The 24,062-nt window shown below is 43.9% G+C and overlaps 7 protein-coding genes across 8 annotated transcripts; 5 read left to right on the top strand and 2 right to left on the bottom strand.

Annotated features, from left to right (window-relative positions):
* Positions 1–303: 303 nt before the first annotated feature.
* LOC132265113 (uncharacterized) lies at positions 304–4,524 on the top strand. Its single transcript, XM_059765612.1, has 4 exons — positions 304–411; positions 467–666; positions 737–1,231; positions 1,297–4,524. The coding sequence occupies exons 1-4, from the start codon at positions 392–394 to the stop codon at positions 4,518–4,520; spliced, it is 3,939 nt and encodes a 1,312-aa protein (XP_059621595.1). The 5' UTR covers positions 304–391; the 3' UTR covers positions 4,521–4,524.
* Positions 4,525–4,810: 286 nt separating this feature from the next.
* On the bottom strand, positions 4,811–7,151 carry LOC132265125 (sterol O-acyltransferase 1). Its single transcript, XM_059765636.1, has 5 exons — positions 6,842–7,151; positions 6,583–6,748; positions 6,136–6,452; positions 5,783–6,071; positions 4,811–5,728 (listed from the first exon to the last, which is right to left on the bottom strand). Exons 1-5 carry the CDS (start codon positions 6,847–6,849, stop codon positions 4,811–4,813), a joined length of 1,698 nt encoding a protein of 565 aa, XP_059621619.1. The 5' UTR covers positions 6,850–7,151.
* LOC132265128 (facilitated trehalose transporter Tret1-2 homolog) lies at positions 6,702–13,043 on the top strand. 2 transcript variants are annotated; one of them, XM_059765640.1, is made up of 4 exons: positions 6,702–6,777; positions 10,799–10,985; positions 11,313–11,660; positions 11,992–13,043. In XM_059765640.1, the coding sequence occupies exons 2-4, from the start codon at positions 10,818–10,820 to the stop codon at positions 13,039–13,041; spliced, it is 1,566 nt and encodes a 521-aa protein (XP_059621623.1). In that variant the 5' UTR covers positions 6,702–6,777; positions 10,799–10,817; the 3' UTR covers positions 13,042–13,043. The 2 variants fall into 2 exon arrangements, with proteins under 2 accessions (XP_059621623.1, XP_059621622.1); XM_059765639.1 differs by lacking the exon at positions 6,702–6,777 and adding an exon at positions 8,820–9,340.
* Positions 13,044–13,118: 75 nt separating this feature from the next.
* On the bottom strand, positions 13,119–14,993 carry LOC132265127 (general transcription factor IIF subunit 1). Its single transcript, XM_059765638.1, has 2 exons — positions 14,892–14,993; positions 13,119–14,820 (listed from the first exon to the last, which is right to left on the bottom strand). The coding sequence occupies exons 1-2, from the start codon at positions 14,904–14,906 to the stop codon at positions 13,222–13,224; spliced, it is 1,614 nt and encodes a 537-aa protein (XP_059621621.1). The 5' UTR covers positions 14,907–14,993; the 3' UTR covers positions 13,119–13,221.
* A 91-nt stretch (positions 14,994–15,084) lies between these two features.
* LOC132265118 (FACT complex subunit Ssrp1) lies at positions 15,085–17,546 on the top strand. The gene is made up of 3 exons (XM_059765618.1): positions 15,085–15,235; positions 15,329–17,059; positions 17,133–17,546. The coding sequence occupies exons 1-3, from the start codon at positions 15,185–15,187 to the stop codon at positions 17,439–17,441; spliced, it is 2,091 nt and encodes a 696-aa protein (XP_059621601.1). The 5' UTR covers positions 15,085–15,184; the 3' UTR covers positions 17,442–17,546.
* Positions 17,547–17,890: 344 nt separating this feature from the next.
* LOC132265150 (high mobility group protein D-like) lies at positions 17,891–22,200 on the top strand. Its single transcript, XM_059765676.1, has 3 exons — positions 17,891–18,026; positions 20,741–20,897; positions 20,990–22,200. The coding sequence occupies exons 2-3, from the start codon at positions 20,748–20,750 to the stop codon at positions 21,173–21,175; spliced, it is 336 nt and encodes a 111-aa protein (XP_059621659.1). The 5' UTR covers positions 17,891–18,026; positions 20,741–20,747; the 3' UTR covers positions 21,176–22,200.
* An 86-nt stretch (positions 22,201–22,286) lies between these two features.
* LOC132265141 (E3 ubiquitin-protein ligase RNF25) lies at positions 22,287–23,645 on the top strand. Its single transcript, XM_059765661.1, has 3 exons — positions 22,287–22,423; positions 22,535–22,606; positions 22,719–23,645. The coding sequence occupies exons 1-3, from the start codon at positions 22,416–22,418 to the stop codon at positions 23,632–23,634; spliced, it is 996 nt and encodes a 331-aa protein (XP_059621644.1). The 5' UTR covers positions 22,287–22,415; the 3' UTR covers positions 23,635–23,645.
* Positions 23,646–24,062: the final 417 nt, after the last annotated feature.

The following is a 24,062-nucleotide window of genomic DNA, read 5'->3' as shown; positions in this document are numbered from 1 at the left end:
GCCTGCAGCGTTTCTTCTTCTAATTGAATTGAACTCAACTAGTCTTGTTTACGGTGTTCAATGTAAGGTGCATAAAATATATATATTTTTTACTTATCAACAAGCAAGTATCACAGTTTAATATCTATAAAATCAGGCAAAGCATTTATTTTATTAGAATTTCTCATTTGCTTGGCGTTATTTTCACATCTAAAATATGAATGTTTGAATTCTTCTCTTTTCGTCCATGTGCTGCCACGATGCGTACGCATTCTGAACTTACACAAATTCACAGCGTAAAGAAAAAGAAGAAGAAATTTACCTTAACCTCGAAAGTGTTAATATTTCCCTCACTGTATTTTACTTATTTTCCCAATAAAATATCATTTACTAACTATGTAGTGAACAAAATATGACGAAGAAAAGCTCACCGTACGCAAAGAAAGTGAAGACAACAGAGTTGGTACTGACTAAGACGTTTTTTCAGGCGCAACAAAGAATGGGAGAAAGACAGGAGAGACAGACTGAACAAGACATTCGATAGTCTGGCCAGGAAGTTGCCTCAGTATGATCCAAGCTCACCATTCAGTAAAATTGAGATTCTGCAGAGGACCATCTCCTTCATCGAGGAACTGCAGAAGAAGCAGAAGGACCTGCTTCTCTCAGAATGTGATAAAGTCCTCTTGAGTAAATAATGAAGATTTGTAGAATCAGAATTAGAAATCTAACATCAATTTTATCTGTTTATCTCCAACAGAGGAACGGGAAGAATTTGAGCAGAATATCAATGTGCTGAGGAGTAGAAATAGTCAACTGGCAGAACTTCTTCGACAGGCTGGCATTACAATTCCCAATTTCAAGGCACAGAAGTTTGCAGGAAACCTCTCGGATAAGCAAATTGAGTCGCTTCTAGAGGAGAACAATGCCAATGGGTTGAATGTGAAGCCCGAGAAGCAGAAGAAGTACTCAAACAAACTGTCCTCAGAGCAAATTTCAAAGGTGGTGAAAGAGAATGAGGATAAGGGTCGAAAAAGTGCCAAGAAGTTTTCCAAGACGAAGACAAGTCCTGAGAAAGTGGATAAAAAACCAGCAAGAAGTAAGGTTTCAAAGGCGAAAGAGAAGAATGCTGAGGAAAAACCACCTGTAGCTGTCTCATTAGCAACAACTGCACTTTCTTCGGCACTCGTGAGCTTCACAGAAGGGCAGAAGGCAGCAAAAACCACCACAATTAGTGCAATATCTTCCAAAAATGGTATGTTTTTCTATAAATATGTGTTTTTAGATACCTATTAAGTGATATTTCATTGCATATTTTAGTCACAATCACCCATACGAGTCTCACGAGACCTATTATGGCTACAGGGCTTTTCCTGCCAGTGCCAGTGGTTCAGGCACCAGCGCAGCCACTGCTTATTGTAAATACTGGCCGCGTTCCGGCTCCAATTGCCAAAGTGAATCCGAAGATTGGAAAGAGAAAGGGCAAAGGACGATGGTTACAAATTCAGCCGCATCCAGTTCCGGCGAGAATTCCCTTTGGAAAAATTCCAATTCCAGCACTGAAGAGCAACTTCATCAAGAAGAAAAAGCGCATCATGAGGAAGCGAATTTGTGTGAAAGATGATAAAACACCTGCGAAGAAACGGAAAGTTGGTGTAAAAAGAAAATCAGAGGAGAAAATCGAGAAGATAAGTAAGAAGTCAAAATCGGAGACGACAATGGAAAAAGATAATGGGAAGATTGATTCAAGGAAAACGCCAGAAGATAAAATTGAAGAGGAACAAAAGAGTAGAGACAAAATTGAGAAGACAGTAACTGAAATAATTACTGAACCTCAAGACATCTCGGCTCCTCTGAGTCACTCAGATCTATCCAATGACATATTTGCAAGTCTTCAAGTGCCTTCCGGAGGATCAAATACCGGCTGTTTGTCTCCTACGGCAGCGTTCCTGATGACATTCCCTGTTGTCTCATCGGCTGGCGGCGGAAAGAATCCGGAAACAGTTATGTCTGAGGATTCTCCGGGGAATTCTGGGAATGTAACCAATCAAGCGGTGGAAACAGGCAAGGAAGATCAGGAGGCGGAAAATAGCAGTGTACTTTTGGATAACTTATCATCATTATTCGGAACCAGGGATGACTACACTGGTCTCTATTCGACTGAGAATCTGGAGAAGACTCCTCAAAAGCATTCTGAGAAAATTTCAACGGATTCTGCTGTGGTACCCAATCCTATTCGCATTAGAACAGACATGGGAGCTATTCCACAGAAGACCATGGACACTCAAATACCGACATCCTTCACAGAGACCTTTTCGTCATTTGACTACAGTCTATCGAACAACTGTGGAAGCAAGATCAATTCAAGTGTCTTTCCCAGCTACACCGCAATACCTTTGCTTCCGGAAATGGCTCCCGTCGTGAGCACTACAAATGCCACAAAGTGTGAATTCACGTTCAGCCTGACAAAGACCTCTTCAACTGCTCCTTGTTCATCTTACAAGGCAGACACTCTCTACAATCCCTTCTCTTTTGCCTCAACATCCAGCAGCAATTCGGTGATTAATTCATCCTGTCCACCAGTTCCGCCAATGGACACGAACCTTGGCTTGCCGCTGCCGCTTAACATCTCTTCGTCGATCTACTCCAATGTTCAGGATGATGTTTCCAACAAGACTCAGGGAAGCTTCACATTCTCCTTGACTAACACAACATCAGCACCGAGTTACTATTCAAAATCCTCAACGAATCTCAACATCTCTTTCCCGGGAAATGACTCATACAATACCTACAATCCCTTTTCCTTCAACGATCCCGTGGGGATCAAGCAAACGAGTGACACTAGTACGAATTTCTCCTTCTGCCTAACCAGCAGCACTGGCAAAACTGCTCCCATTTACACATCAACTTCCTCATACAACACCCTGAATCCCTTCTCCATTGATGCCACCTTGCAGACATCTAATTATCGGCAGCAGAACTTTGAAAGTGCCAAAAACTATCAGTTCTACCCGAGTCAAGGGCAGAAGCAGCCCAGCCAGAAACCTCAATCGAATAAGTATCAGCAGAAAGACGCATCGCGGACACAAAATGTTCAGCAACATCAGAAATCTCCTGCGAAGAAGACCCAAAATCAACAGTCAAAGTATCACAATGTCAATTGGATGACCAATTCGGACTACCAAGGAAAGAGCAATGACTTCCACATTCCTCCACCTCTGGATTTCACACACACACCCAATCACGCAGCTTCGACTTTTACATATCCTCCACCTCCGCCTCCGACACTCGGAACCATCGACCTCAAGAGCAAGTCGGATATATTCTTCGCTCATCCTCCCGAAGAGAGCTTCTCGTGGTCCCCTAACAAACTGTCTAATGTCTTGGAACCGCCAGCTATCCATAATTACATGCCTCAAACGGCTTTGCCCACTCTCCATGGGGATCTGGCATTGAGCACAACCACTCCGTCAGCGGTGATTTCGCATGAGCCCCAGAAGGAGAAGAATCCTGTTCAGAACAGTCTTGAAGGCTATCAAGAACAACAGCAGCAGCAACAGCAGCCAGGAAACTTCCTTTCTGTGAGTCAACTTCTCGTGGAACAAAATAAGAAGGGAAAGAAGACAAAGCAGATCAAAAATGTCGATGATACCGCAAGGAAATCAATGAAGCAAGAAAAGAAGCAATTCCACTGCATGAATCCTCCAGGAAATTACTCGGATCAGACGCTCAACTATTCGGATACTGTCAGAGGGAATCAGTACTCAAATATTTACTCTGCTGAGTCTCTCATTGGCTACAACAGCAAGAAGGACAAGGCGAGTGGACAACAAAACTATCATCAGGCATCTCTGGACTTACCTTCGTCAGGAGGAAATCTCTTTCCTGGGATCGAACTCAACAATGACATCAACTACAACAGCAATATTCTCTTCAATCCACCAACGAGCAGCACTTTCGTTCCTCCGCCTCAGAACTGCATGTCAATGTTCCCTGAGAATGATTTCTATGATTACTCAGGCAAGGCGGGAGGACCTTCGAAATCTGGACAGCAACAGAATGCCTACTATTTCAACAAGTCCCATCAAAATGGTCTGCCGCCGATGGACTATACTGCCCACAAAGGTGACGCTAAGGCTACAAATTCACCATCTTTTCTGGGAAATAAGTTCAACAACGTCCAATCGACGTCCGTGGTGAAGACCAAAAAGACGCCAAGTGCCAAGATACCTGACTTCTATCCACCACCTCCTCCGCCGCCGTCAATCCACCCAAACATCGGCAACTACGACTCTTCGGTGCCGTCCTCAAATTACTTCTCCGTGCCACTGGGCGTGAATTCTCCCCATTTGCCGCCTGCCGAAGAACCATTTCACCTGCATTTGAACTACTCAAATACCCTGAAAACTCTGGCGCCCAGCAATTCGTCGCTGTACTTACCGGAGGGTTCGAATGTATCTAATCCCAGCAACTCCTTGACAAATTTCCACCTCAGTTCCATATGTCCTGAGATCAATGACAAAGTGAGACAACAGAATTGGTAAGATAAATAATTCCTATTCTCTATGCAAAATTAAGAAGAGGTTTTGGTAATGTTTAAACAACCTTTTCTTCCCAATACCCAAATCTGTTCTTGATGTAAATATCCACTGTCCTAAATCCCTACTAAGATCCCTTTGTTAGGAGAAATAAACATAATTTTTATTTAATAGAAAAAAAATGTATAAAAACTACATTAATCGACTGGACTGGAAATGATAATAAGTATTTCACTACAACCTGAGATACATTTTGATGCCACTTCGCAATATTCTCCCAATTCTCATATTCAACATTACAAGAATGGATTTTGAATCTTCCAGTTTGGATCTAGTTTAACGCCGTTGCAGGACCAAGAAATGGGAATGAAGAAATTCCGCGTTGTGTCCTCATATTCGCAGTTTCGTCTGGCATAGCTCTCCATCGTGTACAAGCTGTAATTGATGCCGTTGCCGATGAACAGTGCGAGCCACATGAGTATGTTCCCGAAGGCCTTTGGGTACTTCTGGCCAACAATCATGAGAATAGTGCCAAGGCCGGCGAATGAGATAAACAGGACGGGGTAGAAAAATCTGAAGGCAAAGATGAGAGCGATTTCGTGGAAAATTGCAGAAATCACAAAGACTGCAGTTGTGGCGGCGGCTCTGTTTCCTCTGAACACATTCTCGTAGAGGTCTTTGTAGATGTATGTGTACAGCCAATCGTGCACCACTACGTTCCACTTCCTGTAGTACATGGAGAAGGATGTGGAGTTCCACCAGTCTTGGTAGAACATGCGATCGCCGAAGCGCAGGAGCTCGGCTGCGCCGTTGAGCCAGGCGTGGAGGAGGCAGTAGAAGCCCAGAATGAAGATGATGGCGCTGGGCATCATGGAGCCAAATATGGAGAGCACCAGCTTGCTGAGTTCGACTTCCGACTCGCCGAATTGGTTGAAATTAGGCAGAAGATGGCGCTCAAAGATGAAGCTCAGGAACAGAATCACGCCGAAGACGTCCAAGAAGTGGAAGAAAGCCACTCTCCAGCGGATCTCTTTAGTTCTCGGGTAAGAGTCACGATAGACGAGTGTTGGGCAGAACAAGAAGTACTGGAAAGTCTTGAAGGAGGGAAGAACTGACGGTGCGTCCTTCAGATCCTCATCACTCTTGACTTTCCCAGTGAGAACTTTAGGAGCATTCGATCTCACAAAGGCATGAGCTTTCATCGTGAAGCGACACTGAAAGGGAAAAAAATTAGATATTTTGGATAAGAGAAATAATCAGTTTCTCACCATTTCCAGAAGAGCCGCCAAGGATGAGGCTTGAGGAAGGTCAAAATAGAGCACACCTCGAATGGAGAGAGTCACAAAGAGCGTTAAGTATCCGCTGAATCCTACCACAGAAGCATAGTTCCAGATCTTCTGGAGCTGGACATTCGTCTTGAGTTTGTTATGGCCAAGAGCCCAGAATTTGAAGAAGAAATACAACGCTGAAGTTGCGGTCTGCATTCCAGACCAAACTACCAGAGCTAGATGGAATCTGCCAAAGCCCACCTTAATAGGTGAGAGTCCTAAGTTGATCCTGTGAGAATAATTTCCCGTTAAAGTCTAAATAGTTCTATTTTTTAGTAATAAGATTCTTTTACCTTCCCTCAGCCACCAAATCGCCCACAACGGTGTTGAGGAACATGATAATCATGCATACGACGAAGAGATTATAGATCGTCTTGATGTGTTTTACCTCGAATAGGTCCGTGAGTAGAGAATTCCTAGCCATGAACTCCTTCTCTGGCAGCAAATTAGTCTGCTCCGTTTGCTTCCGGTTGGACATGAGCTTCTCATCCCTGAACAGATTCCGCAGTTCCGTGTTGTTTAAATCGAACCTCTTCATTTCGTTTATCAGCTGTTCACCCATGATGCCCAATCGGCGATCCACATCGCGACTAATCTCACTCTGGAGAATCTGTGATGGAAGCGTGTTCGTGGGACAAATTGCGTTGCACGACAACAATAGCACGCCAAATCGATAAATGAACGGATTATTGGTGAACACTATGTAGTTAATAACGAGACAGTCGAAGGCAATGGCATACCTCAATACGTTCTTGAACACGCTTCAGAGCCATTTCCCGGAGGACGTCATCGGTGGAGTCCTTGAAAAGGCGTCTATTTCTGGGAAATCCATCACTCTCCGCCGTGGAGTCACTCCCTGCGGCTGCCGCAGTAGACACCGATGGATTACGCCCCTCTTTGTGGAATCTGCAGCCGGAGGAGGCACACGAGAGATGGTGAGTGGGACTTTTCCATGCTAAGTTCAATCTAATTAAACTCTAATGAGGCAAAAAGACTCACCCGTTCATGTCGAAGCTCCAAATGAGAGTGATGAGTCGGGCTGTGAGGCGAGTGATTATATGTCTGCACCGCTCTCAATTGATAAGATTAACCGTTTCAGGCTATAGAGTTAACATGTACTGGAAGCATTTGGAGAATGTTGATAAAAAAGCCCTGACTCTCAGTCTCTCAATAGCTCGAGTTTTCCCTCTCACAGTCACTTGTGGCATTATCATCGTGTGTCTAAGCGCGAAGTGGCGGGATTTTTCTAAAAGGAAGAGTTGAGCGCTGAATTTTAATCAACAAAGCGATGTACTTTGCCCACATGCGTTGAATGTACTCGGCATGAGAGCACAACAAGACCATCTGAGTGCTTTGTGACGACTTGTTGAGATAGATTATGGACTTCTCTGGAGACTCTCTCAGCGGAGACACTTTCCACCCGCCGTAATTGCCACCCACTTGGCCAGGGGACTAAGTGTGGGATCCCTTGATGGATGGCGAGTGCTGAAAGTGAACTTCTTGAAGGCAATTTCTTCATTGGAACATGCCACTCAGTGCTAGGATATCAATTCAATCAACAATCGATTAGTGGCTGGAAAAGTGTTACTCTGAAGCAGAGGATCTCCTTTCAATTGAAAATACCTTGAGGATTGAATTTCCATTAGTGGTGTTTATTGATTGAAGGACATTGTGGCAATATGAATATTTTATTATGATTATTTTTTCCCGTCTGTAAGTTTTTCTAATGGGCAAAAGGTCAGTGGAAAACTACATTCTTCCATGACATGAAAGCTCAATACATTTTTTATCTTTGTATCTAGAAATTATCAGATATTGTTTAAAGATTTTTCCGAATATCATAGTTATCCTTGAAAACAAAAATGCATTCAGTGAAATGTAAAACAGAACGATAATTACTGTGGAAATTATCTGTAAGCTTCTGAAATCGGTCTTGGGTGAGAAAATCTAATGGAGTGAGTTTAAGGAATGTTTCTTGTCACTGGGAAAGTGATAAGACCGATATGATTCTTGCAGTGGAATAATATAAAGGCAACATTGTAAATCGTGCAATAATCAAATGTTTATATAAGTGGTTATAACTGTTTATCTATTGTTGTAGAATCCACTTGCATTTGAGAGTTGTCAAGTGATTCAATAATAAATACATTTTAATTTCATCATTATATGCCATGAATTAGAGAATTGCCAGCTTGTTTTTAGGTCTAGAACTGCTAAGAGAGTAATTGTCCGGCCATAAAGCTTAAATCATTTGTTGTGAGCCTAATTAGCGTAAACAATTTAATTCTGGCAATCTCAAAAACACGTTTTATTAGATTCTCGATCAACAAGTTTATTTTTTTTTAACTCTAAATACTATAATGAAGCCACATGGGAAATTTCCCTAGTAAAATTGATATATTTTCTGAGTTCAGTCAATAGTTTCATCACAATTTTGAGGGGAAATATTTCTGCACGTGATGAAATCATAGTAGCAGCATCGCGAAATTATGTGACTCAATCGGCTCAAATGAATTTTCATGATTGTCGGGTATCCGAAGTAAATTATTTTGTTATTTCTCTGCGGATCTCCTCCGGCGCGCGTTCTCTTGTTGCCATGCCGAGGCAGTTAATTCTGCTCCAATTTTCAAATTGGCATCGCCTGTAAGTGGGCAGATGGGTGAGTCGGAGAGCGCGAGAGAGAATTTGGCGCTAGGGAGCTTAGACAAATCTCTGCGCTCGCTCGGAGAAACAGCTGATGATAACCGCTCTTTCGTCTGGCCGAAAGCCGGCTCTATCGCCAGAGATATGCTTATGCAATGCCTTCGATCGGGCCAATAATGCCAATTACACACACAAGCCAGCAATTCGCGATATGACAGTGGAGAGGGTGACGCACGAGCGGGAATCGCGAGAGAGAGAGAATCCGCGTTGTACCTTGAACTAGAGAGAGAGTGAAGTTGAATGAATCTGTGCCAGTTGGAGTCAGTTGCGAAAAGAACTGGAACCCGAGTGGAGGCTCCAACTGGTCTTTGTTCTCGCCACTTTAGACGCCAGAAACTTACAAAGCGGGATTAAGTGAAATTTCGCGCTCTTCCGTGATCGTCCTTTGCCAGTTCATTACCTCGCTATAGAAAACCAATTGACCATTGCCAGTGATAATTGTGCAAAGTAAACGAAAAGAAACTCGCGTAAAATTATTTCAAGTGCTGTTTTTTTTAGCTGAAATTGTCAAACAAATTATACAGTGTGCCATTGTGCTTGCGTGAGTCGGACAAAAACGTTGCAAATTGACGTGATTTGTGTTATTTTCTGGATTTTATCGATAAAACTGACAATCTATAGAGATAAGAAATTGTTCTGTGATTCGAATATTTATTGTTAATCCAAAGATTATGCTGAAGAGGAATTGCATTTGACTGGGAGATTTCAGCTGAGATTAATCTCCGTCAAAACAAAAAATAAATATCAACAGTTGATAAAAAAAAGAAACATTACCAAAGACCACAGATTAAAGATGTAAGTTTAACATTTTTGCAACAGCAATCAATCATTCACTAATTCAGTGATTATACAATGAACTAATGCAATAGTTTCTTGATCATATACACGAGGCAGTTAGATAACACATGAGCGGATATTGATGGCGCATGGGAGCTATTATTATTACAAATAGATACAATAAAATCATTCTATCAAGCCACACAAATTGTCTCTTTATCATGTGGATTTCCCACTAAATTTTCTGTCCCTGGATAAAAATCAAGATAAAAATTGATTGCTAATTTCTTTTGGGGGGAAACCGAAAAAGCCTCTAACAAGCATCGTATGAAGATCATAAAAGGCTCTCTTTCAAGTACCCCAATTGACCGATATTTAGCAAAAGCCTTCGAATTGGCGAGGTGATGCTGATAAGAATAAGAAAAGATGACGCGAAAAACGCGGTTGCAATCATTAACCTCTGTCTAAGAGACATTAATCACGGCAGTGCTGGTCAGAAAATCTTGCCGAAATCCAGAAACAGTTGTAAAGAGCGATGATTTTGATAGCTCTTGGTGTTTTCGTGCTTATCAATTAGTTTAATAGACCACTATCAAGGTTTCCCTAATTATCTTAATCGTAATTTCAGTATTTTAAAAAATACCCAACGCTTCAAGGATCAGCAAGTGTTGCACGTAAAATATTCAATTAAGTTTTTGCTAAATTCTTCCCTTACAATGCAGATATAAAAGTAACGAAGTTGTGTAGTATTGCGGAATCCACGTGTAAAGAATAAATATAAATTATTCTGTATATAAAATGCTAAAATGGTGACAGTCATGCAAGAAAACAAAGTTTATGATGAATCGAAGAACTTCAGAGCTTCGCAAAAAACCTGTTTCACAGTTTATTTGTTCATCTTGTTTAAATAAGAACAGAACTTTTTCATTTCACATTCTTACTAGTTTATCCCAAAGATAATTAGCTATTATTTGTTATATAGCATGTCATTTGGTATTTGCTTAAAAAAAAACCACCAAAAACATACAATTCACCACCTGTAAATTAATGTATAAATTAGGAAAAAATTGAAACTTCTATCTGAATTAATTCCCATCAAAGTTTGTTGGCAATAAATAGTAATTTATACATCAAGCAGGAAAATTCTTTCCGAAAATGTGCGCAAGAGATCGAAAGAAAATTATTTTCAATTGAAAATTCCATTCTAAACAATTTATGACAATTTCGAGCGATGGAAATTTTTCTCTGTTCATTTTCTTAAACAACAACTTTATCAGTGTTTGAATCTCTTTTCCATCAATTCTCCAAAGTCTCATAAATCACCCAGAAGCGTTAGAATTCCTTGGCAGAATCACATGTTCTAATTGAAGCAAGAATTGAAGTCAAGTAGAACTCCTTCAAATCTAATCATAACACTTTGCTTTACAATTAGTTTCCCACTTTTCGTATCATGTTCTATGTTTTCTCTTTTTGCAGGAACAATGAAAATGAGCTCATGCTCAATTCACATGAGAAAAAGTCTCGCGAAATCACACTACTCAAATCCAACCAGTCGATCTTTGGTCCGGATAAAGCGATTAAAATTGTTAGTTCAAAATCTCAATTGAGCGATGGAGCCAGAATTTACAAGAGTCCCAATGAGAGACGCGGAGTTATTCACCAGGTAAGAATGGCAAATTCAAGAACATTTCCTCACAGCATAAATTGCATCATTGCTAACTTCTTCACTGATTTGTGTGTGACTTGCTAACTGTGCCACAAACATTTTGGGAGGAGAGAAAAACCCCAGAAATCTTCTCAAAGTCGGTCACTAATTTGTGTTAATTTGCCTCAATTGAACTGCGACATGAGGAGTATCACTGATGGACAAATGAGGAGAAATTGATTCCAACGCAGATTCCAATTCGCGATCGATTGGTTATTACATAATTTGGCAATAGAAGGAATTTCTTCTCGCTCTGAGGTGTAACACTTTGTCCTTCTCTCTCAGCTCCTCGTCACCGGCGCCGTGCTGATCTTGACGGCTGCCTGCGGAATGCCCATCGGCTACTCGGCAGTGCTCCTGCCACAACTGTCCGGCAACACGACAGATCCTCTGAGGCTGGATGTGACGATGGGCTCTTGGATTGCCAGCATTCACAGCGCTGCCACGCCAGTCGGCTCCTTCGCGTCGGGACCCATCATGGATATCCTCGGCAGGAAGACGGCGCTGCTCATTTCCATTCTGCCTCTGGTTGGCGGTTGGACTTGCATCGCTTTGGCTCAGTCTCATCTGTTGCTCCTCATCGGACGCGTGGTTTGCGGAGTCGCCGTGGGACTCATCAGTGCTCCTGTTCAGGTGAGTGTCTTTCGCATCCCAATAAAACCAGTAGTAGTAATCTAGATAATCACATTGGCTTAAGAGTGTGTGCAAGTGAGATTTTACCGTTTCTTTTGCTCCGAGGTTGATAATAAATATTGCTCAATTCAAAGATAATGTAAATAGGAAAATTATGCCAACAGATAATAAGAATAAAAAATGAAGTTATTTCGAGGTCTCTTCAGACTATAATTTATAACAATCTCAGCAGATGATAAAAAAATTGCAGTGTTATTGCATGTCATAAAAGAAAAATCCCTTGTAAAAAAACACTAGGCATCAAGGCATTGAAGAAATCTCTCTTTTCCAGGTGTACATCGCAGAAATAGCGGAGCCGAGACTGCGAGGAGTGCTGATTGGGGCGCCGTTTGTGGCCTATTCCGTGGGCATTCTGTTCATTTACGGCTTAGGCGCTGCCCTTCATTGGCGAGCTGTAGCATGGTGTGCCATAATTTTGCCCACAATCTCCTTCTTGGCCGTTATCTTCGCCCCTGAGACTCCGACGTGGCTCATCCGACACAACCTCACGGCCAAGGCCTCGGCGGCACTGTCCTTCCTCAGAGGCGATGACGAGAAAGGAAAGCGCGAGCTGCAGCAGCTCACCATGAGATATGAGCGCGAGAAAGCCCTCATGACGGCGTCCAGTGAGAGATTCGTCAACATCCTCAAGCGGAAGTCCGTGATGAAGCCATTAATTATCATCAACACATTCAACATGATCCAGGTGATTTCGGGCGTGTATCTGGTCATCTTCTACGCAGTCGATATAATCAAGGAGTTCGGCGGAGACACTTTGACGCCAACCATGGCGGCGGTGTTCACGGCGGTCGTACGCCTCATTTCCACCATCATCTACTGCTTCCTGCTCATGTACACATCACGCCGCATGATGAGCATTTTATCTGGCTTGGGAACTGGCATTGCCGCCACGTCTCTGGCCATCATCTTCTACGTCCATCCTGAGAACATGGGTGGTGGTTTGAGAGTTCTCTGTGCCGTATTTCTGGTAATCTACATCGGCTGCAGCACCGGATACATGGTCCTACCTGGGATAATGGTGGGGGAATTGCTGCCCGCGAGGATTAGAGGACAAGTGGCGGGCTACATCTTCTGCCTGTTCAACCTTGGCCTGTTTATTCTAGCCAAGGGCTACCCATACGTGAAGGACGATATGAAGACAAGTGGACTGTTTCTTATGTTTGGAGTTTCTTCATTGGTTGGCGTGATCCTGCTCTACATAGTTTTCCCTGAGACCAAAGGCAAAACCCTGGGCGCCATTGAGGATTACTTCATGGAGAATCCTTGGATGTGGTCGAGGAGAAAAAGTGCAGTGAACCGTCGCGATATGACAAGATCTTAGATAGATTCCAATCTCTTACCAACAAAGTACTTAACATTCCAAAATTAGGCGAGCTAGTGATTGTTGTTAGATAGAAATTATTTGTTTATATAGTGTATTTCAGCCCGTTTTAGAAAAATCACAACAAATTTGTAGTGTTTTATGGAAAAATACGCGCACAAGACAAGATTCTCGCAAGAACTACTTGTTGACCTTTATACTGAGGTACATCTTACCCTGGATGGTCTGCTTCACGGGATTAATCTTCTTCAGGATCTGCGTCATGGTCTCCACTAAGCGATCGCTGGACACGCCCGTCTTCTTGTTCTTGAACTTGGTCAGCAACTCAATGGTCGTCATTGGCTTGCGCATCAAATACCGTCGCACATCCTCCTCGGTGATGCCACAATCCTCCTTGTTGGAAGCCACAACACCGGCAAATGTGGCCGGCAGGGAAGGAGTATCGAGCTTCGGCTTCTTTCCAGGTGTATTCACAGGACTGCTGCAGCTGTTTTCCGGTGTGGACAAGTCGGAAGGCAACGAAGAGGCCTTCCTCTTGTTCGACTCTGCCTGGGCGCTATTGCGTGAGGCCTTGGAAGAGCTGGATTGATCCTTATCCTTGTTTTTCTTGGCGGATTTCTTCGCTGCTTCATCGTCAGAATCACTGCTATCGCTGCTCGTCTCTGAACTTGACTCCTTCTTGTCGTCCTTGGAGCGTTTCTTCAGCTTCTTCTTCCTGGCATCTTTGCCATCCTTTCCGCCCTTTTCCTTGGACTTCTTCTCATCCTCCTCCTTGTCTGACTCCTCACCAGACTTCTTCTCCTCATTCTCAGACTCCTCTTCTGATGTGAGCAGCTTTCTCAGCGCGTCCTCCTCAGCTACACCCTTCATGTCCTTGTCAATCTTACCCTCATGGTCAGAATCACTGTCTGAAGAGTCCGAAATGTAGTCCAATTCTCTTCCCTCTTCGTCACCATCGTCTGACTCCTCGAAGGCCTCATCATCCACGTCTTTCTTCTTCTTCTTTTTCTTCTGCAGTTCCTCCTTTTTGCCCTTCTTCTTGGCATTCTTCTCCTTGTCGCTATCCTCTTCTTTCTCCTTCTTCTCCTCCGAGGAATCAGAATCACTCTCGTCAGATGAATCTATCCACTCGTCCATGTCGCTGATCTTGAGATCCTTGCCCTTCTTCCTGTTGGCTTTCTTCTCCTCGGGATCTTCCCCTTCATCGTCGTCCCCCTTCAGTCTCTTTCGCAACATCAGCGAGAAGAAATTCATCACCTTTTTCCTTCTTCCAAACTCCTGTTCAGCCTCCTCGGCTGAAAGAGCCTTGTACCGCTGAATGGGTTGGAAATTGTACCACTCATGCAGCGGATATGCTTCAATGGCCTTGTCCGGGGCGTGTGTGAACACGTAGAAGGCAGCATTCTCACCAACGCCTCCCTCTCGAATGCCCTTAAACTTCTTTCCGGACTTGTCCACTTTGAGGATCCATGGCTGCGCCTCAGGCTTGTACTTCTTCGAAATTATGCCAAACTTCTTGCGCCGCACCTCCTCCTTCAGCTCCCGATTGTATTCTGAGCCCGCTCCGAACTTTGGCAAATCCTCATCGATGCCACGGAAGTCCTTGGCGTTGTTCTCTCGCTCCATCTTCACCATCTTCCACTGTGCGAAGTCTACATTGAGTGTGGCATTGAATCGCATCACATGGTGCTTCTTCTTCATGTTCTTGGGCACTCGGATCACAAACTCTTGGACATTTGCCACGGGGTTGGTGGCGGATGACGAGCTCCCTGAAGAACTCTGCAAAGTAGAGTAACCAGCGTTCGGTCAGTGATACCTAAATAATTTCATCGGAATATTGTGCAGCTTACCGTTGCGGAATTCATGGCACACTGTATTGTGCTGGAATTGAAATAAATTCACTAAAATAACGTGGTGAAATCGCGATTCACTCACAGTTGCACAGCATTTTGGGAAAAATACCAAAGTGCCATTTCTTCGATGAAAAATCGACGAGTACTCTTTTGCTCAGCGGGAGACCTCTAGCGGAATTTTTTGGACATAAAGATGACATCGCGCCGCTAACCTCTAAATTCATGCTTTTCTTGTGACAAATTGTGAAATTTTCCCAGCAAAAATAGTGGAAAACCCCCAGAAATACACAATGGATTTCCTCGAGATGAGTGATATTCAGGCGGAGATTAAGGGATGCATGGTGAGTAACTGAATTTAAAAGTGTGCACCGAAGAAATTGTGTGCTTTTGGCGGAAGCGTCTCACCTATAATTGTTTCCATGTCTTCCCCGAAGACTCCCGGCCGCTTGAAAATGACGGACCAGAGTATCATCTTTAAGAACAACAAAACCGGCAAGGTGGAGCAAGTGAATGCTGCCGATATGGACTTTGTGAACTTTCAGAGATTCGTGGGAACGTACGGAATAAGAATCTTCATGAAAAACGGCACTCTGCATAGATTCAGTGGCTTCAAAGAGGGCGATCAGGAGAAGATTGCCAACTTCTTCAAGACCAACTACAAGAAGGAGATGTTGGAGAAGGAGCTGTCCCTGAGAGGCTGGAACTGGGGTACCGTTCACTTCACCGGTTCAGTATTAAGTTTCGACGTGGAGAAGAAGACAAGCTTTGAAATCCCACTCAATCACGTTTCGCAGTGCAACACGGGAAAGAATGAGGTGACGCTGGAGTTTCACCAAAACGACGATGCCCCGGTGAGCCTTATGGAGATGCGATATCACATTCCCACAACTGAATCCAGCGATATCGATCCTGTGGACAGTTTCTACCAGAATGTCATCAATAAGGCATCCGTGATCTCAGTGTCTGGCGATGCTATTGCCATTTTCCGCGAGATTCACTGTCTCACACCTCGTGGTCGGTACGACATAAAGATCTTCCAGACATTCTTTCAACTCCACGGCAAGACGTTCGACTACAAAATTCCCATGTCAACCGTCTTGAGGCTCTTCTTGCTGCCTCACAAGGACAACCGGCAGATGTTCTTTGTGTTGTCTCTGGATCCGCCCATCAAGCAGGGCCAGACGAGGTATCACTACCTCGTGCTGCTCTTCCAGATGGAGGAGGAAACCAGCATCGAGCTGCCGTTCTCCGAGGAGGATCTCAAGAACAAGTACGAGAATAAGCTGACGAAAGACCTCTCCGGTCCAGTGTATGAAGTGATGGGAAAAATCATGAAGGTCTTGATCAATCGCAAACTCACCGGTCCAGGATCATTTGTCGGCCACTCTGGAACGCCTGCCATCAGTTGCTCCTTCAAGGCAGCCGCGGGTTATCTGTATCCTCTAGAGCGAGGCTTTATCTATGTCCACAAACCGCCCATTCACATCCGCTTCGAGGAGATCTCGTCGGTGAACTTTGCCCGCAGTGGAGGCTCCACCAGGAGTTTCGATTTTGAGATTGAGCTCAAGTCTGGCACTCAGCACACGTTCAGCAGCATCGAGAAGGAGGAATACAACAAACTCTTTGAGTTTATCGTCGCGAAAAAGATCCACGTGAAGAATACCAACAAGAATGACAAGAACACATACAAGGATGACTTCAGTGATTCGGATAATGAGAATGAACCGGATGCGTATCTGGCCAGAGTGAAGGCGGAGGCCAAAGAGCGCGATGAGGACGATGACGAGAGCGGGTCGGGTGAGGAGTCCACGGATGAGGACTTCAATCCAGTGGAGCCAGAATCTGACGTGGCTGAAGAGTACGACAGCAATGCGGAGTCGGATTCATCGGACGACTCAGAGGCAGGATCTGATGATGCGGAGAAGAGTAAGAAGAAAAAGAAGAAGGAAAAAGAGAAGAAGCGCGAGAAGAAGTCCTCCAGTTCGTCTTCGAAGCCCAGGAAGAAGAAGGAGCGCGATGATGGGAAACCCAAGAGACCCACGACGGCGTACATGCTGTGGCTGAACGACAATCGTGAGAAGATTAAGAAGGAGAATCCAGGAATCAAGGTGACAGAGATTGCCAAGAAGGGAGGAGAAATGTGGAATGCACTCAAGGATAAATCGGTGAGAAAATCCTCAATTTCTATAGTAAATGAATACCTTTCTTAAGAGATTTCTTTCGTCTGTGTTGTTTCAGGTGTGGGAGGAGAAGGCTAACAAGGAGAAGGAGAAGTACAATGAAGCGATGAAGAACTACAAGGCCGAGGGTGGCTCAAAGGCAAAGAAGGAGGGCGGAGACAAGGGTAGCAAGCGCAAGAAGGAAGCGTCGCCCAAGAAGGGCACCAGTATGACAGGAAGTGGCTTCAAGAGCAAGGAGTACATCTCCGAAGAGGACTCGACCAGTGCATCTGATGAGGACAAGGGAAAGAAGAAGTCGAAGAAGGAGGACAAGGACGAGAAGGAATCATCGGAGAATGAGAGTTCAGGTGGTGAGGAGAGTGATTAAGTTCACATAATTCTTTGATATTTGCCTATTGATGTATGAAGTAAAATAAATTTCTAAATAAAGCGCAAATGTGCAGAGGATATTATCTATTCCTCATCGAAAGGATGGAAAGTGTATGGAATGAATTGGTTCTGCACGGAGGAATGCTTGAATTTAGCGCCCTAAAGTCGCACAGCAGATGTCGCTGATGTCCCCCATATAGTCCCGAAGCCCATAGAAGATAACATTTTGTTCGAGCACTCTTGTTTTTTGTACTGACCTATGCAAAAGTAATGATGTGGAAAAATTGTAAAAAATAAATAAAAATTCTCCTCCGAAGAAATAATTATGATGTTTGCGAGTTTTCTTAACAAATTTCTGCATTTTCTGCCTCCAAGGGACCGATGGGGTGGAATGTCCGTGGCGAGGTGGCGCCACTGAGCGGCGTCTGAACGTGTGTTCGGCGTGCCGATTGGCCAGCATCGAGAGACTTTCTTCATACACGGCACGACGACGGAAATCGCCTTGTACTGTTCACTTGACTCCGTGGTGCAGGAAATTTGTGGTGTGTTTTTCGTGAATTAATATCGGCGGAAAATTATTCTGGTGAGTGAAAATTCCCCTTCCACAAATCAATTTTGAATACCTGTAGTACTTTTTTGTTGAAATTCCAACAAAATCTTTGGCGTATTTGAGGTAAAATTCGATGAAAAATGTCATCACCTTCTGGCGTGGGGTGCTCGCGAAGTGCTGAGCAAAATGGTTGAATATATTCCCTTGAAGCACACAAGACCCGCTCGACTTTTCCCCGATTTCCCTCGCGTTGGCGCGGTGTTACGCCCCAAATGGGGCACTCTCTCGCCATTCCCGGTGGGGCCCCTCGATTCCCATCAATATTGCGTCGATTTTCCGTTTTGATGATAAAAATAAAAATGGCTAGTACGAAGCATCACTTGACTTGGGAATGCCGTTGAGAATGGAAAATCATTTTGCGTCCATGCGGCGCGTCTGAGCCACATTTCGCGTTCCACGAAAATTCGCCAATATTGCGCCCCGCCGACTGGCATACCTCCCACCCGGGGGTCCCGTGGAAACTCAGGGCGGAATCCGATTTGGCGCCAAAACCATCGACCGGGTCAAATGCGAGATATATTCCCATATAGGCGGCCATTGCTTCTTGGCCGTTTCGTTCGTCGCTCGAGCTCGAGGTGCGAGCGAGAGGGGCTGAGCGGCTTGGCGAGCGTACACCAGGCAGGCAACATGAAGCCAAGCCGTGCGTGTGAATCTGCTCGCACAGCTGCCTCTGGTTGGCGTGGGCCAGAGCGAGATGGCGGACCAGGGGCGCTTGGCGTTTGGCCGCCTCAGTGGCGAACCCTTCAATCGGGCTCGCCCGCCAATGGCATGTGATATTGGGCTGCTTTGGTGGCTTCTTCTCTCCTTGCCGGATTCTTGTTCTCCTCATCACACCAAATTGCGCTTGCGTTCACAATCAACATCATATTTTATATACGGTGGCGGAGAGAGGCATTTCTGTATTGTGTGTGTCGCTCTTGGTGCCCCCGAATAATTCCCACAAAACCCAAACTTCTGCCAGAGAGACAACACAGACAGGGCACCAGCGCGGTTTCCTCAGGAAGGGATAAATTGTGTGTTCAGGAGCAGCGGGAAAAATTGTCCTCAGTTTTGGGTGAATGAACAAAGAGGGAAAAAATGCCGGCTGTATGAAATTCAGCCGACATTATCAGTCGTTCGTTCAGAAGAAAAGAGAAGAGAGAAGATCTAGCAAAGCTACTTTTTCTATTTGCATTTACATACTTATTGTCTATAAAGCTCTTCTTGTAATCTTGTAAAAATTTGTCATTTTCACATGAGGGGCATTTTTGGATTGTTTGTAAATAATATTTCCCAATCAGATGCGCGTTATCTGAGAATTAGGTCACTTTCAACATGATAAATGTACTGATAAAATATTTTGCAAACAGCAGAAAAACATCTTCAAAAATTTATTTTTCCTCTTTTTCCTTGCTTGGCTTATAATGTGATTTCATTAAAATCTTCCGTCACAGAATACAACACTCTTGAGATATATAGAGAGAGAGAGAGCATTTAATTGCAATCTCATCATGAACTGAGTTTTACTTGAAAGTTTTAAGGATTGCCCTTGAAGATTAAATTATTTTATAAAGCATGCAATTGCAAGGTTTTGCCCTAGAGTGAAACTGTTTATAATTAAGTTTGTGAATTCATTTGGCGAATGCTTGGAATATAATTGGGGGAAGGAATTTGTGAGACAAAGATAGAGTAGTCAAAAAGGTACCTTTTCTGCTGAAGAGGCGCCCGTGCTGAGTAGAGCCAGAGCTTTGTGCTGCTGAGGGGGGATTTTGATCGCACCACCAGCGAACATGCGAGAACCGATGGGAGCTGGGAGACACATTCAGAGGAGAAGATATGATGGGAGCTGAAGAATTTTAACATTTATATACCACTGATGGTGTGTTTCACCTCAAATCTCCGTCTTCTTCCCATTCGCACCGTCATTTTCATACGGCGGCGGCCTTCTCGGTTGCCGGAGAATATATTCACCATTGGAGTGGAGTGGAGTGGAGTTGGAAGAGAACGAAAATCGACACTGATAATTCCAGAGAACTTTTTGCCTCGGCCTCTGCAATCGAGCAAAGATGGTGTTGGGGAGCGATAATCTGGCAAAGTGACTCTCTTGCTATTGGTGTTATTTTCATGAATGGCCGAAAATGATGTCTGTGTGTCTCTTGGATTTTATTTATCGACCAAATTTACGGTGTTTGCGCGCAGCGTCACACCAAAATCACACCGATTTCATTTCACTGCTTCTCTCCCCTTTGCCATCTCGCACTCTCAGCTTGTATCCGCTCTCGCATCGGCTTTTGTTGCACGAAGCGAGAGTTGGTAGGGAAAGGCAAAAACATAAGGATATGGGCGAACTATTTGATCGAGGGACAATGTACTTAACGGAAAGGTTTTTTTTTCAGTCCCTTCAATCCAGATGGGAGGGTATTTGCTTGCAATATAGGGTAATTCCTCAGGGCTTTCGGCGTCGAAACCCGTTGGCGTTTTAGAGGTCTCTTTAAATGTTTAAAACTCTGTCGAATAATAAAAAAAAAGAAATGCGTAAATAATGAAATTTGATATTCAGATAATAGTAATGGGAGACTTTTAGAGCATTAGCACAGCAAAATAAGCAACCAGTGAGAATATAATGTGGAGATTAGATAATTTTTACGTGCTTGCGACACTGACTGGGCAAATTGGGTAATTTAGGCAATTTCTCTTCGTCCTTGCAGATCCAAGATGTCTGATAAGCCGAAGCGTCCTCTGTCTGCTTACATGCTGTGGCTCAACGAGAACCGTGAGACCATCAAGAAGGAGCATCCGGGCATTAAGGTGACCGAGATCGCCAAGAAGGGTGGTGAGCTATGGCGCAACATGAAGGACAAGAGCGTACGTATTGTTATCCTTCCCACATGCTGTCGCATGTCACACTGTCCGAAGGTCTTTGTGAAATGATCGGTTCTGCTTGTCTTGTCACACAGGAGTGGGAGGCCAAGGCTGCCAAACAGAAGGATGAGTACACGAAGCTCATCAAGGAGTACGAGGCCAATGGCGGATCCACTGAGTCGGCTGGCAAAAAGCGCGGCAAGAGCTCAAAGAAGCCAGCCAAGAAGAGCAAAAAGAAGGAGTCCGAGGAAGAGGAGTCCGGTGATGATGAGAGCGATTAAACTGAAGGACCTCTCTTCGCGCGACTCCCCCTTTTGGATCAATCTATTTTAAATATTTATTGACTTGGAGGCTTCTCGTATCATCTTTTTTTGTCTTAAGTTCTCTTCCCATTTAGAAACAGGAAACTGTTCATGAATTGCGCATCCTTGGAAAATTGTATTACAAAGAAAAGAAAGATGAAGAAAAAAAATATGAAATAGATTGACAAAAGCTAAAGTCTGCCAAATTTTTGATATGAAATGATTGAGAAAAACATTCAGTGTAGTTCAACAACAGCAACAGCATTCAAAGAGAAGCCTCATTTTACAACATACTGAAGGATAATTCTTTTAGACGTAAATAATCCCCCTTTTTATATAATGTAATTTCTTTTTGGAAGAATTCACGATCAACAAATTCATGGATAATCCCCTTATTAGGTTCATTTAGTAGCAAGAAAACATTTCATATTGACTCGTGTACAGAGTACAGAAATAAAAGTAAGTGAAAAAAGATGGAATAAAAAGGTATAATCTATCAATTTGTTGCGTCGATCTTGAAAATTCTAGTAAGAAATACGTGTTCATTCAATTGCTACAAATTACATAAACAGAAAAGAGTAAGATCCTACCTCTCTTTCGAGAAAATATAAACAAAAGAAATGAGAAATAAATGTGTAAAGCGTAATTTATGTTTTGTCACAAGATAAACTCATCCCCTAAATGCATTAGTTTAATGAATGAAGAAAAAAAAATCACAGGACTTCAGAGGATTTGTGTAAAACGAAAGGACAGGAAACTTTTCTGTACCTGGTATTTAGAAATTAGGATATAATTTTGTGTTTTTGCTCTATAGTTTGTATAATTCATAAAGAAATAGTCGTTTAGTTCTTTCTTTCTGCAATAAAGTAAGATCATTCCCTCAAAAACTTGGTGTTCCCTCGTCACATAAACTCTGGAAGTCAGGAGAGCGAGTAATAGCACAGATTTTTCTTTGTATGAAAATTAATTGAATAAATGGAGATTTATTACAAATAGAAAAAAAAGAATTCGGAAAATGTGCTTTTCCTTTCTCTTGGGGATGGAAAAGGGATGCCAGTGACTCACGAGAAAGCCTCGAGGTGGCACCACAAGTGTTCAGTGTGTCAGTGAAAATTTTCCTGTGAATTTTTGCAGAAATTTCCAAGAGTGAAAAAGTGCTGTCTTGTCGGTGTTTTAGGTGGAAAGTCTCATTGGAAAGGCAAACGATACTCCCAGAATTATGGATATGTAAGATTGAAGAAGAATTTTGAGAGTTTTCACAGTTTTCCTATGCACTCTAACCTGCAAGGAATCATGCAGACGAAATACTAGTTTTCCTTCATTTCCCTGGCATTTCAGACTACTTGATGAGGTGGAATCACTGGAGGCGATCCTCATGGAAGATGTGAGCATCACCAGGAATCTAGAGAGGTAAATATTTAGCTCTTGGTCAGGAGTTCCCGTGGGGGAAAATCAATAAGATCATTAGTAATTCCGGAAGTGCCGAGATAGGTGGGTTACTGACGGGCGTCTTTGTTTGCAGTGGCTTCCCGGAGCTGATAGAGACAACAGTGTTCCCCACTGTGGGCGGAGACCTAGATCGGCAGTACGTCTGCGTGACATTGCAGGTGATGCCGGAGCCTGGATATCCGGACGTAAAACCGCAGTTTAAACTGAGAAATCCACGTGGACTCTCCGACACTAGCATCAACGTCATGGAGGAGACGATGCGGAAAAAGCTGGAGGAGTGCATTGGCCAGCCTGTTGTGTTCGATCTGATCGAGATCATCCGGGAGCAGCTCACTGACAGCAATCTGCCATCCGGGCAGTGCGTCGTGTGCCTGTACGGCTTTCAAGAGGGTGATGAATTCACAAAGACCGTGTGTTATCACTATTTGCATAGCTACTGTCTGGCACGGCACTTGACAGCGTCGCGTCGCAACTACCAAGAGGAGCACGATAAGCTGCCGGGGTGGCAGAAGAAGCAGGCGAAACCCTATCAGGCCACGTGCCCCGTGTGCCGAGAGTCAATTAGCGACGAGGTGGAGCCTCTGGGCTGCGCCCAGCCCCCCGTAGAGCTAGAGAACGCCCCCAATTTCCAGCTCACTGACGAGATAAGGGAGATGCAGACGAAAATGGCAGACCTGTTCCTGCGCCAGAAGATTCGGGGTGGCATAATTGATGTGGACGCAGACGAGGGCAATGTAATCTCTATTGATAATGAAGAGGACACACCGGATGGGCACAAGGCCTCTGACACAAGCCCAGAGGAGCCGCCGATTGAGATTCCTCTCACGCCGACGCGACGCGGTGGCTACGCTCACCAGAGAGGCATCACCCGGAGCACCCATCAGCGGACGCATCACGGTGGGAATCACCACAATCACAGCTACAGGCGCAACAACAGAAATCGCCGGGGATCCGGAAGGGATCAACCCTGCGGCTCCCACCCTAGATGACAATGGCTATTGCTACTCATCCGCGGGGGGCTCATCTAGCCAAAAGAGCACCTCCCGCGACAGTCTATCTGGAATATCTCTCTCAGAAATCTCCCCGGCGCTCAGATGTGTGCGCCACGGATGTCCTCGAGGATTGTGATACGTGAGATCTCGCGATGCAGGACATCCGCCCTATTTCTTTCAGCTCAATCGATAGGAAAACTATTTAATTTCTCACAACCCGCAATGCTCCAGCATTATACTCAATTTATTTCCTCTGGATATTCTAGGTAGACAATTTAAATGAGAATTAAATATACATTCCTAGTCAGAAGTTGTACGATAAGTTCACAATCAGGCGTTGTAAATTTGCAAAGTGTTATGTATATTTGATTTTATATTTTGTGAGAATTTATTTTTGTATATTTTTATTTTTTCTGCTATTCATT

Source organism: Phlebotomus argentipes, unplaced genomic scaffold (genome assembly GCF_947086385.1).
Source record: "Phlebotomus argentipes unplaced genomic scaffold, Phlebotomus argentipes genome assembly contig_2, whole genome shotgun sequence".
NCBI lineage: Eukaryota > Metazoa > Arthropoda > Insecta > Diptera > Psychodidae > Phlebotomus > Phlebotomus argentipes.
This window is presented reverse-complemented; position numbering and strand designations above follow the sequence as displayed.